General features: G+C 30.6%; 1 protein-coding gene across 4 annotated transcripts in view; it reads left to right on the plus strand.

Annotated features, from left to right (window-relative positions):
• The window catches only part of LOC117178747, a 141380-nt gene that overhangs the window by 112734 nt on the left and 10159 nt on the right, over window positions 1–18487 (plus strand). For all 4 annotated transcript variants that reach the window (XM_033370179.1, XM_033370181.1, XM_033370180.1 and 1 more), the window contains 2 exons: window positions 4372–5063; window positions 8061–8376. In XM_033370179.1, coding sequence (XP_033226070.1) covers window positions 4372–5063; window positions 8061–8376 — 1008 coding nt within the window. The remainder of the gene's footprint in view (window positions 1–4371; window positions 5064–8060; window positions 8377–18487) is intronic.

Consider the following 18487-nt stretch of genomic DNA (forward strand, 5'->3'; position numbering starts at 1 on the left):
TAATAGCTTTTTAACAACAAATTATTTTTCTTTTTCCCAGGATTTTCGAGAATATTTTTTTTACATTAAGACTTTTAAAAAATTCTTTAATGTTTTAAAACTTTATTTTAAAGACTTTAAAATTATACGTTTAAAATTAGTTTAAGTCGCCCAAAGCTTAAAATTATTTATGTAACTTTTCAAAACTTCTTACTATCTCCTAAATATACACGGAAATTTTATTTTATTTTTTTAATTGACAAATTTTTCTTTAAAACATTTTACAATATTTTTTGAATTTTAGGGAATCGCTTAAAATGTTTTTAAATCTATTTCAATTTGCTCTTACAAATCGCTGAAGTCAAATCGTTTGAAATTTCATTAAGGAGCATAGGAAAAATGTTGTCCTCTCTTGAAACCGTTAACATTATTCAAAAACTTCTTTTTAAAAATTCTGATTAAATTATGTATTATGAGCTTAATAATAAACCAACTTCTTAATTTTTAGATATTAGATCATGAATGTTACTTTTTAAATTAAGTATAAAAAAATAAGGTACTTCAAACTGTCTATGAAATAATTTTTTAATTGTAGGACAAGTATTCATGTAATTTTGTTGAAATAGCATATATCGCTGTCAGTAAAGAGTGTATTATTTTATGAGAAGGTCATAATATAAAAGGACATTTTTGAGAAAAATTTCGATTTTTTTTTAATTTCCACATAAATCTTAAAAAATTGGTATTTATATAAGTGTAAAAAATATCAATATTTGTATAACTAAAAAATTATTTAAAAGGCATTCAGTTTATAATCGATTTTAAAAGTTTTCGAGACATTTAAATGACTTTTAAAATATTTCAAGTGGTTTTAAGAATTTTGGAAAGATTTTCACGGATTCCATAGATTCATAAGGAATATCGTAATATTTAAAAAAAATGTAATACTTCTATCTCGTGTTGTTTTGTATGTATTGTTTTGCGAAAATATGATATTCATTTTCTTGAAATTTATTTGTCTCAACAATTCCATTTCATGGAGTCATAGAAAATAAAGAAGAATAGAATTTAGTAGTTTTTATAACTTTCAAATCTAAACTTTTTCTTTGAAATCAATAAATTAATTAGGTAAATTAAAAATAAATAACTTACAAAAAAATCTTAAACATTTTTCGAGTAAGCCTATCCTGTATTAGACTAATTTCGAGTTAAAGGAATGATATAATTGGTTGATATATATTTGCATCTATATGAGCCGAATCTATTGATGATTGTAAGTATATTTTTTTGAAATTTTATTTTCTGTAATTTGTTACATAAGAAAATTTATTAGTTGGACATTGTAGTTTTTAAAATATTTTTTGAAAATAAATTGTATGTGTAAAAACATCAATTGATCGGCTTCAAGAACGCCCCACTTCTCCAATATAATTGTTGGTGATGTTTTTTCTGAGCCCCCCCCCCCCCCCCCCCCCCCCCCCCCCCCCCGCGTTTTAGTGTGACGTCATTTATGTAGGACCCCTTTACGGATTATAATTCTTACCTTTAAAATGTTGTATTCTTAACTAACATAATTTAAGGGTTAAATTGTATCCGGGTAAAGAATTCTCTATATTTTACAATGTGGGGTAGTTAAAATTGTAGAAGTTTAAATTCAAAAACTTTAAATAGTCGAATTTTTGGCGTGAAATTGTCCATAGCGACCTCTTAATATTTTTATAATAATCTTAAAAAGAAGTTGATTTGCTCGCCGGAAAAAAAGAGAGAACCACACACAAAATACATGGGAAAATGTCTTCCTGCGGATTTTTGTAACATTTATTTTGTAAAATACGAAGCTAAAATAATGTTTCCAAAAAAGCTTGGACCAATTAGGACTAGTTTTTTTGTGCGTGTGGTATTTTTGATTAAATTCGAAACTGATAGGTGAAAGCTGGACACCTCCCAGATAAATTAGCGAACCACCAAAACAACAACACGGCCGCAGTCGCATGGTCTCGAGTGATAGAGACTAAGGAAGCTGAACGCATGGGACAATATAATTGAGGACAAAACCCGAAACAATCAAAAACATTAGGAATACTAAACAGTTCTTAATCATGAAACTTATTTGATATTTTAACTGAATCAAATTGAATTGGCTGAAAAAGTATCACTCTTCTAGACCAGGCATCCAACCAAGTGAACGCTACGCTTCAAGATCTAATTCAGTGTTGAGTCTTTCCTCAATTTTACCTACTAATTTTGAGTTGAAACCTTATTCCGAGAATTTCAATTTTTGAAACTTAAAGATTGTACGTTTAGTGCTGTCCTGATCCCTAAATCGTAAAAATGAAAGTCCTTGTTAAGTGTTTCCAAAGTTTCTGAGCCAATATTCAAAAGAATTTTTCAAAACAAATTTAATTGAACTGCGTCGTGAACAACTCTATTTGAGAACAAAACTTGAAACTGAAATATGAAAAACCGTGAATTCATTCCATTCGCCCACTCCTGGTCTTTTGAGATGGGGGCAACGAGCTGTGGAAGCTCGAAGTTATTCAAAGTTTCGAGTGCAGAGGCAGCTGATTTATCGGGCTCATTACTGCCATGGAAAGAGGGAGGCTACAGAGCAGCAGCCACCCCAGCGGCGTGTTTTACAAGACGGCATTAATTGCTCGAATTAAATATGCACATCTCCCTCTCTCTCGCTCCCCCACTCTCTGTCCTACGTCTTTCGTCTCCTTCTCGCTCGACGCGTTGCAGCAATTTATTTCGGCATCCTTAAAGCACCTTAAGTCGTCAGGAAACTCATCGGTGCTTCCTTACCGATGATAATGGCTCCCGTGAAAAGTTTCCCTCTATATTTACATTCCAGTCAAATTTATCTGTATGTGTCATAACGATGATTGATTTTAATAGTGCCAAATCTTAGTTCTTATTTATAAATTCTGGATTCTAGTTCGTTGTCTAAGCATATTGGGGTTGACTCTTTAAGATTAAAATTTTACATCGCAGAATCAATTTTATCTGTGAACTGTAGCTGCTTTTACTGCTGCTTTTTAGGAAGATTTCTTGCTATGCAATATTTCCCTTCTCTCCATTCTATTATAGTCTACCTCTTTTTGATTACTTCTTTGAATTCCTCCTATTTCACCACACCGCATAGAGGAGTTTCTCTAATCAAAACAATCGTAAACTTTTTTCGTCAGTTAAATAAGAGCCATAATGAGAAACATATGTTTTATTCCAATAAGTTGCAAATCTCTTGAAAAGTATTACGCCTAGACACGAAGTACATCCGAAGCATTCCTCGAAAACACTGCTCAAAATAATTTCTGGAACGTGATACCTGCATTCGAAGTGCAGTAAGTTTTTTCAAAAAAATAATACATTTTACGTTAAATCTGCCTGTATTAGAGCTGGTAATGTCAAAGCAAAGTCCACACACAAGATCAACCAAAATCCATCTATCTACTACTGAAGCTACAGCTGAATCTTCAGCTTCCCTATTGCTTTTTTTTTAAATTTAGAAACACTCGAAAGTTAAAATTTTCGTAAACCAGAAATGGAAACAGACGATAAAATTTCTATTTACCAGTTAGGTCAAAAAGCATTTTTCTATCCCAATAAGCTTGTAAACATTCATTTTCTTTCAAGCTATCGTTTAAACCCCCCGAAAACTCTTGACGTTCCTTCTTCCAGGTTCGCCGCATCGTTAATCGACTTAACTTGATATCGTTTGAATATAATCTCATTTCTTGCGAGTTTCTCGTTAAAAAAATATAAATAATTAAACATAATGAGGTGTTTCGCAAAAATTACCTAAATTATGTCCTAAGCTTTTCACCGAAGCTGAGCGTATCTGTTAAACTTAATCTGTCTAAAGTTGCTGGAAGCATCGGCATCATTATTTTACGTCTTTTAGGTTTATTTACATTACAGGCACTTGTTTTCTACAAACATTATATTTAATATTAAATCAATTTCAATCATTTTAATAAAATTGTAACAAAATACTTACGTCGTTATGATTGTTCAAACTCTGATCTAAATCATCCCTTTTGACTCCGCTTATATGGACGATGAAGAAACTCATAATTGATCATTTTTATTTTTTTTAAGTTTTAGTTTTTTTTTAAGTTTCAATGGTACCATTTGAACACTTGATGCATCGATAGATTCGACTATAGGTCCATGCCCATCTTTTTTCTTTTTGTGTCTGAAGAAAATATTTGTCTTCTTGGACCGTTAGCATTCCTATTGCATTAGCATAATCAATACCGAACAAATCATCTGTAAAACTATTAAAATTGTATTCTTTCTGTAAATAAGGCTTCCTTGTGTGAAATCTTTTTAATTTAAGTCATGTTACATACATCCTTTTTATATATCCTATATTTATGTTTCTTACAGAAATGCATGGGAAGATGAATGCCGAGCCCATAAAGCATTGATCCTTTTAAAAGCCAGAGACAAGAAAATAGCTTATCTAGAAAAACGGGTATTTGAACTTGAAAATGCTACTACTCAAATGCACGCGTTATATCTTCAAAGATCGCAAACAATGTCAAGTATGGAAATTTCCAACAAGGAAAGCTGCATTGGACGCTATCAGTCAAATAAAGTTTTTGACGTTCAAGATAACAAAACCGAAAGTGACGTCTCCTCAAAAAACTTGCTCTCAGATTTGCGAAACAGCTCATCAGATGAAAAGAACCTTCCATTTTCGACTTCAAACTTATTACATCCGGTTCCTACTTTGAAACTTCCGGCCTTGTCTACGTCTAACTCTGAAAAGGACGTTTACTCGACACCAGCCACGGTCCTTACACAAGGCGATTTTAACCGCTTGAAAACTTTGAAACAAAATAAAGCAGAGGAATTTGAACAAAGTTATAATTGCGAGAGCCATGATCTGACGGATCAGATTTCATGTTCAAATTTTTTGGAGAAAGAGACTGATAGTTCTTTTGAGAAGTTGGAAACTCAAGATAAAGTTATTATTGATCAGGGGAATCTTGATGACTATTTATTGACTAATTGTAACACTCGAGGAAATCAGAAAGTGCTGAAGGAAGTTTCCGGAAGTGTGTGCGTCGGACAAAGTATGCTAATTGAATACATTTTATTAAAATTTTGTCAAAAAGCAAACGATAAGTCTTTTAGGGGTCATTTATACACTAAATTACGCTATTTTTGACACTTTTATCATCCGTTCACTTCTTCACCGTACAAGATTTGAACCCCCCCCCCCTTGACATCAAAACTAAAAATACTCACCCCCTTTTTTAGGCAATAATATTTTCTTTGATTTCATTTGATAAACGCCTAAAGTAAAAGAAACATACAAAACATAATATTTTAACAAATTTCACAGTCTAAAAGACTCTTCGAACAGGAAAAATTGGGTAACTTTTCACATAAATAAAAAAAACCACACTGTTCTAGATCAGAAAAGATGAATTTTCAATGAAGAAAATACTTTTTCCATCCAACACTTAATTTTTAACAAAAAGTTTAACTTTGAAACAGAGTAGTTGATTTTCAATTTAGAAGAAGAGATTATTTAGAAACACGTTAAATTTGTATGTCAAATATTTTGATTTCAAACTAAAAACGATCAAGAATTAAGTAAAACTGTAATAGCTAAATTTTCAATAGGGACAATAGTGTTCAGGAACAACAAAAAAACAGTTTTTCTCACAAAATAATTAAATTTTCAAGCAAGTAGATGGATCTTTAAATAATGAAATGAATTGTTGATAAAATAATTGAACTTTTAACCAAATATAGTGGATTTTTCATTCAAATGGTTTTTTTTCACCAAAAAAAATGTTCAATTAATAATTGAATATTTGAATTTATTGTCAAAAATTAATTTTAATTCAATTAAAAAATAACAGATTTTCAAACAAGCAACAATTGAGAAAGTCAGAGAATTTCTATATGTCTCTATAGTCACTTTTTTGAGTAATTAGAAGACTTTAGTTACTTTTATTTTAATAAATTAGCCCATTTATAAATAACCATTATTGAACTCAGGTAGATATCAAGCCTATATTTATTTCTTATTTTTCTTAACATTTTTTTTTAATATATAAAAAAATGTGGTATTGATTTTAATAACTTGAAGAGATTTCAAAAGATTTGAAACATTTTGGGGTATTTTTGAATCCTTGAAAGAAATTACAAAAAAATAAAAAAGGATTTCCATACATTTAAATGATTCTAGAGAATTAAAGGAATAGTTTTAATAGTGTCTGAAGACACTTTAATAAACTTCCATACAATTTTTGAACAAGAATTAGGGATTTCTTAGGGTTTCAAAGATTTTTAAAAACTTTGAGACATTTTTAAAGATTTTAAAGAAATTTACCGATTTTAGGATATTTTAAATGATTGCAATAGATTTTAAATTGATTTCAATCATTTATTTGGATCTCTGGAGGTTTGTAAGATTTAAAGAATTTCTAAGTACTCAAAGGAACGTTCTTGAACTTTAAAAAATGTCCTAAGATTTTGAAGGATTTAGAATATTTTAGAAAGAATTTTCAATATGTATATATTATTAATTTAATATATTTTCAGAGTATTGCAAAGATTTTAAGGTAATTTTAGAAATTAAAGAAATGCTTAAGAGCTTAAAAAATGCCATGGGATTTTAAAAGAATTCAAAGCATTCAAAATATTTAAGAGTATTTTCAAAAGATTGCAAGAAATTGTCAATATTAGTTAACGTACCGAAGTTTAAGAGTATTTTAAAGATCCCAGGATATTAAAAAGATTTCAAAGTATTTCAAATAATTCTTAGAAATTTTAAAAGAGCTTCAAAAAATTTAAAAATATTTTATAGAACCTAAAATATTCAATAGAATATAGAAATATTCGAAGGAATTTTTCATTGAAAAATTCTAAAGAATTTTCAAGAGATGACAAAATTTTCAATGCATTTTCAAAGATTTTAATGATTTTAAGGGACGTACAACTTTTTTGAGCGGTTGTAAATATTTTTCTATATTTTTTAAAGAATTTCAACTATTTCAGACACATAAAATATTTGAAATTAATCAGGGTATTTTAATAAATTTTCCAGAATTTAAGGAAATATCATGAGACTACATCGAATTTTCTGGGACTTAAAAAAAAAATGCAAGATGTACTATGCTAATAATGTAAGAACATCTATTTTCCTAAATTAGAGTCATTTTTTTAAGCTTTGCGTATGCATGACTTCTTCTCACTGATTTTCCTATTTAACTGAAATCTTAAACTCACTTTAAATTCTTTAGTTTTTCATCAATTTTTTTTAATTTCATTGAAACTTTCTGAGCTCATTTCAAACTTACTGAATTCAATAATTTTTTGTATGTTCTGAATAAATTTTTTAAATTTCCCTTGAACTTTTATAAATTTCGTGGAATTTTTCTAATTTTCCTTTAATCCCTCTAAATTGAATTCAATATAACTAATATCAACAGCATTTTTTGTGTCTTTTAAATTTTTTCCAACTCATTTAAATTCTTTTAAATTTAACTTGAATACTTTTGATGTCTTATGAATTTATTCTAAATTTGCTAAACTTCACCTGGAATTTTTATAAATTTCATCGAATTCTTTTGAATTCCTTTAAATTTAAAAGAACATTAGTCACATTATTAGTGCACATTAGTAAATTTTCAGGATAGAAATTGTCATCGTAGTTTGCTTTTTCCGTTTGAATAGTTTACTTTTTTCAAGCGAATCAGACTGCGTCATTCCTGATAATAATAAAGATATTTGTTAATTTAAATTTAAAATGGTTTTATTCCATTCAACAAAGATTCTATATTAAAAATGTTACAAAATTCAAATTTTTGTTTTAACATAATAACTGAAAATTGTTCTAATTAAATCCCGGAGATGTTGCCATTTTCTTGTTTAGACTTCCATACTCTTTTAATTCTAAATTTAAAAAAATGTTTTTTCACCTTGAATATTATTATCACAGGAAAATTATAGCATCAACAATCAGGAATGAAGATAAACTTTATTTAATTATCCAACAAAGTTTGTTTCGAAAACATTTATTGAGTTATAAAACTTGATGAAATATTTCTTGACAGGTCAGATATCCTGCTGTTCCCTGAATTTGATAGTCGGTATTGCCACAGTATCGCGATCTGAAGATCCTTCCTGGACTCGTATCAAGGGATCTCCGATCAATGACTTAGCTGGCAATAAAACACTTGAGAAAAGCCCGTACGTGATCCAGCAAACTAAAAGCCGGTCCATGTTTCCCGCGAGGGCTTCCTCCAGCGTGCCCTGGATTCGAATGAAGCGAAACTTCCGCAAAAAGAAACGTGGTGGTTTGGCGGATTCCAGACTCGGGAGGACCGAAAACGTGTTGCAAACATCGAAGATCAGAGGTTTCAAGTCGGGGTGAGTAATTTTTTTTCTTTTAAGAAGAAAGTATGACTTCTTTTAAATTAGTTAAAATCAGACTCATAAAAATGTTGTTTAAACATTATTAGGCTATCACCTTAGGGTTCGTTCATATACTAGGTCTGTTCAGAAAGTATTCGGCCTTGTGGTGCACCAGAAGTAAGATTTAGTTCTGGTCACTGCTGATTACTTACCCTTCAAAGTACTTTCTTTTGGAAGTCACAACCTTCTTCCAGTGAGACTCCTACTTTCGAAAGCACTCCTTAAAGTCATCTTTCGGAATAGCTAGAAGCTGCTTCGCCGCATTCTGCTTTATTTCCTTTACTTTTTGACATCGTTTTTCTTTTATGATGATATTCCTATTTGAGGAATAGGCGCAAATAGGAGAATTCTAGGTCAGAATTGTATGGAGGCTGTCGAAGTATTGCTAGATCTTGTTTCACCAGAAATTGCTCAATAAGCTGCGATGAATGGACATGTGTGTTTTAGTCGTGAAGGACTTAGTCGCCACCATTCCTTAAATCTTTAAATCTTGGCTCACGCTTTCTGAAAAAATAGCTGCAGGCTTGCAGAGTGGAGGTCACTTTCCACTCATTTATAAAAACTATTAAATCATCTATGCGACTATTTTTAATTAAGTATTGCTCACAGACTCATCACCGTATACTTACCGAATCATAAGGATGGTTTTCGAACAAGAACTACAAAATCGAGGGAAATATTTAATGCAGACTCTATTTGGTGCATTCCGTCATCCTAATATAAGACGCGTACATAGTTAAGTGGATTTATGGAAAGCTGTTATAATTCTGGTACGATTTCATTTCGAAAAACCATTTCGTAATATATGGACTACTCCTTATTTTTTGCAGTTCAGAAATAAAAGCTATCAATAAAAAATTGATAAAAAATTATTGATTCAGTTAGCGGTTAAAAATGAAAAGTTCAATTTTTCAAATCGCATTTAAAGCATTTAAAGGTTTATTAATTTAAGCACATTTAACATTTATTTCATAAGTGTTAAATAGTAAGAAATTTTCGTTATGAACTTGTAAGAAAAGAAAAAACTAAAGTTTCTCATTCGCGGTTCTAACAGGGATGAAAACTTTTGTTTAAGACTAAAAAACACTCCCCTAAAGTTTCCTAAGAACACTTTTTATATCGCTTCCGTAGATATAATCCAAAACCATTAAAATCGAAACAATGCTTCTTATTTGAATATGGAAAATATATATTATTGGATCTTCATTACCAGGAACAGAAATCAGAGTTGATACTTCAACTAAAATTATCCTTCTAGAAATCTAAAATGCCATTATTCGTTAATTTTATTACACCCTCTGCCATAAAAGCGATTTGAAAAATGCTTTGAAATTACGGGTATCACAGTCCATCCCTTTTTTCTAAATCCCCTTTTCTCTTTGTTGTCTTCTGCAATTTTAAAATGCCCCTACAAAAGCTAAAACCAAGAATTTTTACTCAATTTCCCCTTTTTTTTCAACAAAATTTTGATTCATTTCCGAGAAATTATCAACGGAATTAATAAACTTTCTATTAAAATAATTGTTTATATAAATAACTTCAAACTAAAGAGATGAATTTTCAATCAAAAGAGACATTTTTTTTACAAATAGCTGAATCCTTAACCAAAAAAATTATTAATGTTTATCTGAGAAAAGGATTTTCAACATAATAGTTGAGTTTTCAACCGAAGATATTAATTTTAACCTAAAGTGGTAAATCTTGAACCAAAACGTTATTTTTAACATAATAGTTTTTAAACGTTGTATAAAAAAGTGATTTTAAGTAAATTTATGCAACTTTTTTATATACAAAATTTAATTTTTGAACCTTTTTTTTGTATCGTATAGTTTTTCGGTAAAATGGAATTTTTATGAACGATTTTTCCATTTTTTTTTTCGTATCGTAGTGTTTCTAAAAAATGGATTTTTTAAATAATGTTTTCAACGATGAAAACAACTGAGCGTCATATCAAAAAATAGACAAAAGAAAATTTAAAGTCTTATTTTGGCGCACAATATTTCTTCTTTTTCAAAAAAATATACGATCTTAATTATTATTAATGCTGTATGTAGATTGACCATTTTTCAACTGCATAAAGAGAGAGATTTTAGAGTAGTTTCTATTGTTGGTAAAAGTAGAACCGTCGGTAAAAAAATTATGGTTAATGAACTGGAATTTTTTGTTGAAACTTAAAAACGTGTATCTAAGCGGAACCCAATGGGATTAGTATTTTAAAAAATGATTTAGTACACAGATAGTGAAAGCAACAACGCCAACCAGACAACAACCACAAGACAAAAACATGAACGAGACAACAACATCAGCGACACAACAACAGAAACGAGACAACATTGAGACTACGAAAACGACTAAGAGACAACTACAATGACAAGGAGACATTCATAATAACAAAGGTATAACTACAAGGAAACAAACGCAATGATGATAAGAAGTCAATGACGAAGACAAAGATAGAACTACAACGACAACGACACAACTACAATGACAACGTGGTAACGAGACAGCGACAGCAATATGAAGTCAACAACAAAAAGACAGCCACAAAGGCAGAAAGAAAGCTACAATGGGAACGTGATAACCAGAATGATAACGAAAAAGAGGCAGCTATAATGACAACCACAGAAGAACGCCGATCCTCAGAAGTGGGCTGACTTGGTGTTGCTTTGAGTTTCAACAAAAGTGAGACAGCGGAGAAAAAAATGCAGCCATCTTTACGTTATAGTATCACAGTTAAAGTATTCTTATTTTGAGAAAAAAAAATATTTCGAGTGCATAACAAACGAGCTGCAACCAAAATAATCCCGCTGTTCTTCTGAGATGAGACAATGACAAATATACAACTGCAACGACAAGGACAGAATTACAACGTCACATGGAGACAACGACAAGGTGACAACGGCAACGAGACACACACAACGAGACAACTACAACGGCAAATACATAACTACAACGATAACAATACCACTGCAATGATAACTATAAAGAGGCAACCACTGTCACATCGATACAATTTAAACGACAAAGGCACGACTAAAATGACTAAGAGAAAGCCACTACGAGGCAACTACGAGGAAAGCGAGAGAAAACAGCAAGATGACTATAGCGACAACAAGGAGTAAACAAAAAAGGAGACAACTACAACAACAAAAAAACAACTACAACGATAAAGTGCAGATACAACAAAAATAGATAACTACAATGACCATCACAGAAAAACGCCGATCCTTGAAAGTACGCTGATTTAGTATTGTTTTGAGTTACAACAAAAATGAGACAGCGGAGATCAAAACTGCAGTCATGTTTATGTTATACTCTCATACTTCAAGATTCTTATTTTGAGTTAATAAACAAATTTCCAGTGTACAACAAACAAGTTGCGACCAAAATGATCCCGCTGTTTTTTTATTACGAAGCTATGACAAATGTACAACTGCAACGACAATGACAAAATTACAACATTAAATGGAGACAACGACAACGACGAAGAAGCATCTTCAGCGACAGAAAGAAAGCTGCAACGAAATATCTACAACGTCAAGGAGACACATACAACGGGACAAACACAATGAGATTACTACAACGGCAAAAACATAACTACAACGATAACGAGACAACTGCAATGATAACTATAAAGAGGCAACGGCTAAAACGACTACGAGAAAGCCACTATGAGACAACTACGAGGAAAGCGAGATAAGACAGTAAGACGACTATAACGACAACGAGAAGGAGTCGACGACAAGGACACAACTGCAACATCGAAGAAACAACTACAACGAGAAGGAGGAGCTACAACAAAAAGAAATGCCTATAATTTCCACTATAGAAAAACACCAATCCTCAAAAGTATACTGAGTTGGTGTTGTTTTGAGTTGCAACAAAAATGAGACAACGGAGAAAAAGAATGCAGTCATGTTTATGTTATAGTTTCACACTTTAAGTATTCTTATTTTAAGTGAAAAAATATGTACCCAGTGCATAACAACTGAGCTGCTACCAAAATGATCCTACTGTTTTTATGTGACAATACAATGACAACAGGACAATGAATCAACGACATCGATAAAGATACAACTACAACGACAATGACACAATTACAACGACAAAAAAATAACTGAAATGACAATAAGATGACTGCAATGAAAACAAGAAAACACAACGAGACAGCAACAACTAGGCAACGACAACAAGACAACAACAACGACAAAAGGAGAGCTACTGTGACGAGATAACGAGAAAGAAACAACGAAAGCGATAAAGAGTCAATGCCAACGACAAAGAGGCAACTACAACGACAAAGAAACAAATAAAACTACAAAGAGACCAAAAAAATGACAAAGATATTTCTACAAGAACAACAAGACAACTAACTATGACAACGAAACGTCGAAAAGGATTATGACAAAACGACAACGGTGAGGAAACAACCACAACAACAAAATACAGCTACAGTGACAATGAAAAAACTACATAAACAATGAGACAACTACAGTGACAACGAGACAACGACAATAAGACAACGATTGATACAGAGAGACCCCACCGTAAAGTCTGTTGCTTATTCTGATCAAAGGATCTCGAAACGTGAAAAATGATTGAAATCCTATCTTCCTTTCTCAAAAGTAAGCCACTAAACCGCTGTGATCTCTGCAATATTATGAAACTCCGGATAGTCCGGATGTCGATCTTAGATCGCCGTTGAAGGATGCAGTGGGAAGCGGCAAAAAATCTAAGCGATAACAAAGTACGTCCGCCACCTTAATCGGTCAAAGTTACGAGCACTTTGGTGCAAGTCCATCTTCCCCTGAATGGTAGAAAATGATTACCTGCGAAGTATAAAGATAAACCGCGTCGAGGTACACAGATACCGATGAGCTGTCTGGCACGTATAGACGATTTTTCCTATCACGGCACGCGGATAGGGCTCCACGGTCATGGACATGAAAATGCATGTAATTATTCGGAATTGATGTTGAATGCGAACACGGCGCAATTTTAATCGGCTGTCGTATGATAATTACGCGTGGCCAGCGCCCCTCGACCTATACTGGATAAATCATCTGTCGCGCGATTTCTCACTCCCTGGTGCGCCCTCTTCCCTCAGTTAAGATCCGGGACGATTTATTCCCAGGTGTACATACATCTAAGCTAGCTTTTAATAATCGACGTATGAAATTGATTATTATTAGCTTTTATGTAAGAGGTCTATGATCCAAGTGATTAAGATGGCGGTCTCAGATAGGAGAATGATGTTGCGATTATGGTGTGAGAGCAGCAACCAGTTCAAAGATAGAACCTTATCAGAGAAAAAAGGTGGCAAACAGCAGCTTTAGGTGTGCCATTGTGAAACTTTATTTCACAAGTTTTCTCTTTTTTAGACATAAAGGATAATGTGTACTAAATAATGTGTAGAATTCCTGAAAATAAAACCATGAATCCAACGAAAAAATTTGTACAACTACCATAAAATGTTCCTATTGAAATTTGAAAAAAGATAAGATCTTTTTCCTAGAAATAAAAAGAAAAAATTCTAGTTTTCAAACAAAAACAAAAAAGAGGAAAGAAAACTGAGAAGGCAACCAACCAAATCTTCTTCGTTGTGTTTTTTATTTTTATTATTACCAAATCATCATAAAAAATATTTGTAAAAAATGATAATAAGAATAATTTTGTACAAATTTGTTTTTTATTGTGCTTTGGTAATAATAAAAAAATTTTTAAATAAAAAAGGAAAGGAAGGGGATTTGGTTGGTTGCCTTCTTACATTTCTTGCCTTTTTTTGATTTTAGTCCAACAAAGAAATTATTTTCTGTTTTAGGAAAAAATTGGAATCTTTTTGGTAGGAGCATTTTGTGGTGGTTTTCCAAATTTCGTCGCTGGATTCTTGGTTTTATTTTCAGGAATTCTGCACATTAATTTGATTATTAGACGTTAAATAGGATTTTAATCTGATTTTAATCTGATTTTAATCTCATTTGAATTTCTTTTGTATTAGTATACTAAATATATCTTGACTTTCGTTCTGGGTGAACTACTGCTTCACATTGACAAATATATTTTTTTTACATCAAAACTTCACCTTCTTTAGGATCAGTTTGAAAAACAAGATTTATGAAAATTTCTTTTCATTTTCTAAGAATTTACTGATGATCTTAAAATGATTATAATAAATAAATAATAAAATATGTGGTGAAGCTGTGAAATACTCTGAGGAATGATATATCCGGCATATATTGCCGGATATGCATTTTTAAGCTTGTTTGAATTAACCTTGACTTATCTGGAATTCTTTATAAAATTTTTGAAATTCTTCAGATTTTTTTTAAATTGATCATTTTCTTCGGTTTTATTTGGAATTTAATTGCGTTGACAAGAAAATATACAGAAACATAAAATCTGGCATATTTCACCGAAAGGCAAGACTCGGTCTGAAACGGATTTATTTCGAAATATTATTTTTGTTCTATATAAAATATAATGCGTGCTTATTAGGATGTCCAAAATTTAGATAGTACCATACATTTTCTTTTATAAACAAAATTTTGTTTCAAAGATCTTGCTAGGCCTCTTTAGGTCTAAAAATTAATGAAGCCTAATGTTTTGGAAAGAAATTTGAAGATAAAAAATAAGTATTTTTTTTTTATTTCGAAATTAAAAACTTTTTCGGCCTTTTTGCTGAACGAATTGTATGAAACTTTAAACTATTGTGGACAAAAATAAGTATATTCTTTAATTGCATCATAAAAAACAATTCTGCTGTTGACATTTTGAGCGAAAAAAGTCCAGAAATGTTTTGATATCAATTTTCTGTTAATGTTGTACCTCTTCATGTATTTTCTTTTTTTTTATCTAAGACTATAAATTGCGAATATAATTTGAAAGAAAACAGATGTTAAAATTTTCTACTAAAAGGAAGAAATTCAAGGGACAGCGTGTAAAAAATTCAAAATTATCTGTGTTTTGAATTTTGATTCCAGGGTCTTAGTGATCTTTTTTGTGAATTCTTGCCCTTGGATATTGTTCATTAATATAAAAAAAAAATTTTTATTATTCATACAGAATTTAGAAATTTGCTCTGATAATAGGGGCGAATTTAATAGGAATTAGCTGTTGGAAAATGTTAATTAAAATCGTAAAAAAATAGGAAGGACTTTTTTTGTTCACTAGGAATTTTAAAAACATTGACACTTTAGAAATTTTTTTTAGGATTTCAATATGCTACTTTTTATTCTTTAAAGAATTGATTTTTTTCCTATTTTTAAGAAACTTTATGTTTTTCTCGTTTTTTATACTTCAAATTCTAACATCTTTGTTAAAAATTGGTTTCATTTGTGGTGGAAAGTTGGTTTCATTATTGATTAAAAATGATTTTTTTACAGGAGATTCAGTATTCTACTTTTTGTTCAAACAGTAACCCTTTTTAATAAAAAAATACATAATTTTGTTGAAAACTGATCCTTTTTAGTCGAAAATTCAACTGCCTCGGTGCTAGTTACTGTTTTTATTTTTTGAAAAACAATTAATCTTGTTTGTCATAAAATTATCTTATTAGTTCAAAATTTAATTATTTGGTTAAATGTTGAATTTTTCTGTTGAAAATACATTTTTTCAAAAAATCAACATTAATGTTGTAAATTTATCTCTTCGGTTGAATATTGTACTGTTTTCATGAAAATTCAATTTTAGTTTAAAAATTAATTTTCTTGAATAAAAATAAAACGGTTTTATTTTCGGTTCAATAAGTTAAAAATCGAACTATTCAGTTAATAATGCATGTATATGTTGTCGTTGAAAATTCGTCTTTTTTGTTGACTATTACTTTACTATTAACTAAAAAAAAATTAGTTTTTTTTCTGTTTCAAGATTCAACATTTTAATTATAAATTCAAGTATTTGATTCAGATTTTTTTTACTTATTTGGTTGCTACTTGAAATAATATTTTGTGGAAACTTGAACTACTTTGTTAAAATTTTGTTTTATTTTGAAATGTACCTCCTTGTTTGGAAATTTAACTATACTGTGACATTTATTTTGTTTTTATATTTAAATTTTTTAGTTGAAAATACCATTAATTAGCTGAAAATTCATATATATGTTTTGTTAAAAAATTATCTTTTGAAAGAAAATTAACCTTCTTTATTGAAAATTCATCTTTGTATTTTTGATATTCGCCAATTTATTAAATGTTTTATAATTTTGTTCATTTAGTTTGTTTTTTAATTTATCCTACTAAGCTAAAAAGTTTAATACTTTTTGATAATTTGTCTTTCGGTAGGAAATCCAACTACTTGTTTGAAAATTTATCTTTGCATATTGATAATTCAGCTATTTTATTGAAAATTTAATTATTTTGTTAAAATTTCCACTTTTTCGCTATACGTCTTATTGGAATGAAACCTTATTATCCGAAAATTAAGCTTTTTGGTAAAATATTCATCTATCTCGGTTAAAAATTACCTTTTTTGTTGAAAATTTAACTTTACGGGTTGTAAATTCTTCGTCTTCAAATAGCACGTATTTTTTGGCTTGAAAATTTCAACTATTTGATTGAAAATTCGAATTTTAATAAAGAAGTATTATCTTCTTTTATGGAAAATAAAGTATTAGGTTAGGAAATTTTACATTTTTTTCTCATAAAGGAAGCTCTGTAATAGTAACATTTTCGAAAAAATGTTGGAATGTCAAAAAAAATTTGACAATTTAAGCAAAATCGGTTAATATTTAGGGTTGGTGCAAAGACCATGAAGTTTCCAATTAACTTAACATATGAAAAAAGTCAGCTTTTTGTACATCAAATATTTAAACGCTATAATATGTTACAAATAATTCCTTGTTCCAGTATGTATATTGTTCAGAAATCCTCAGAGAATATAAATAAATCATAAATTTTTAATATAATTTTCAATATTTCCAACCTAACTATTATATTGATAGTAATTTTATTGACAGTCAAAGGCACTCCCAATTTGTTAAATAATTCTAAAATTTCCGCAACATCATCACGGATTTCATTCGTTGATAAATTCTTAATCTAAATTAATTTTTATTCCTAATCTTAATATTCCTAATCTAAAATTAGTAATTTCTCTATTGAAGTCTAAATAACTTCTTTTTAATAAAAGCATTCTTTTATATAATCATCTCGTTTTGAGTATTTTAAGTTCTGAAGACTCAACTCTTGTGAGTCAAAATATCACTAACGACATACACCCAAGAAATCCAAAGATGAGGCCCACTTATTCAAAACGGACCAGTGACTGACGGCAGGGAGGTGCCGACAGTCCTCATCCTGACAGAAAATGAATTTGACGAAGTAGTCGAATCATTCAAAGTCGATGATGCCTCGATCCGAAGGACCACGGTAGGATCTAGAAAGAATACGATAAAACCTTTTGATCATCCAGTATCTTTTATAATGTGACCTCAGGACCCGAAAACATTATAGATTGATCTGCCGACCGTTTCTTCCATTCCCGTGGCGTTTGTTACCTTACGCGTCCGGCAATCTCACTAGTGGAATCAGCGCTAATGGAATCGATTAGGCGTGGATTAATATTGACAGATTTATTGACTTGCCTTTTGTACGCGTCATAGTGAACCGAATACAAGCCAAACGATTTATAATTAAAAACTGTTTTAGCACGCGAAGCGCCAAAGTGCTGTGTGTATATGCTCATCAAATTTCAGCGTTATAAACCCCTACTATCTTTTATCATCTCCCAACGCCTAGTCACTTTTTCACCCCCATTTGCCCTCCTTTTCTGGTGGAAATAATTTTTAGAAATAAATTCAATTGCATTTCGTTGAATTGATGATTTTCAAATTACTTTTTATAGATGTCGCCCTAGCGTATTTCGATTCAAAATTATTTTCTGGTACTAAGTGGTGTTGTCGAGGCCTGGCGGTACTTTTCTTAAAGACCTAGTGACGCCAAGCCACTTTCTTATCAACACTGAATTTTTTAAATTCCTATGATTTCAAGCCGAAATATATTCCATTTTGAACAAAATAGATAAATTTTCAAGCGAAAAAGATTTTCTGCCGGAAGAGGCGAATTTTTAA

Source organism: Belonocnema kinseyi, chromosome 8 (genome assembly GCF_010883055.1).
Source record: "Belonocnema kinseyi isolate 2016_QV_RU_SX_M_011 chromosome 8, B_treatae_v1, whole genome shotgun sequence".
Taxonomy (NCBI): Eukaryota; Metazoa; Arthropoda; class Insecta; order Hymenoptera; family Cynipidae; genus Belonocnema; species Belonocnema kinseyi.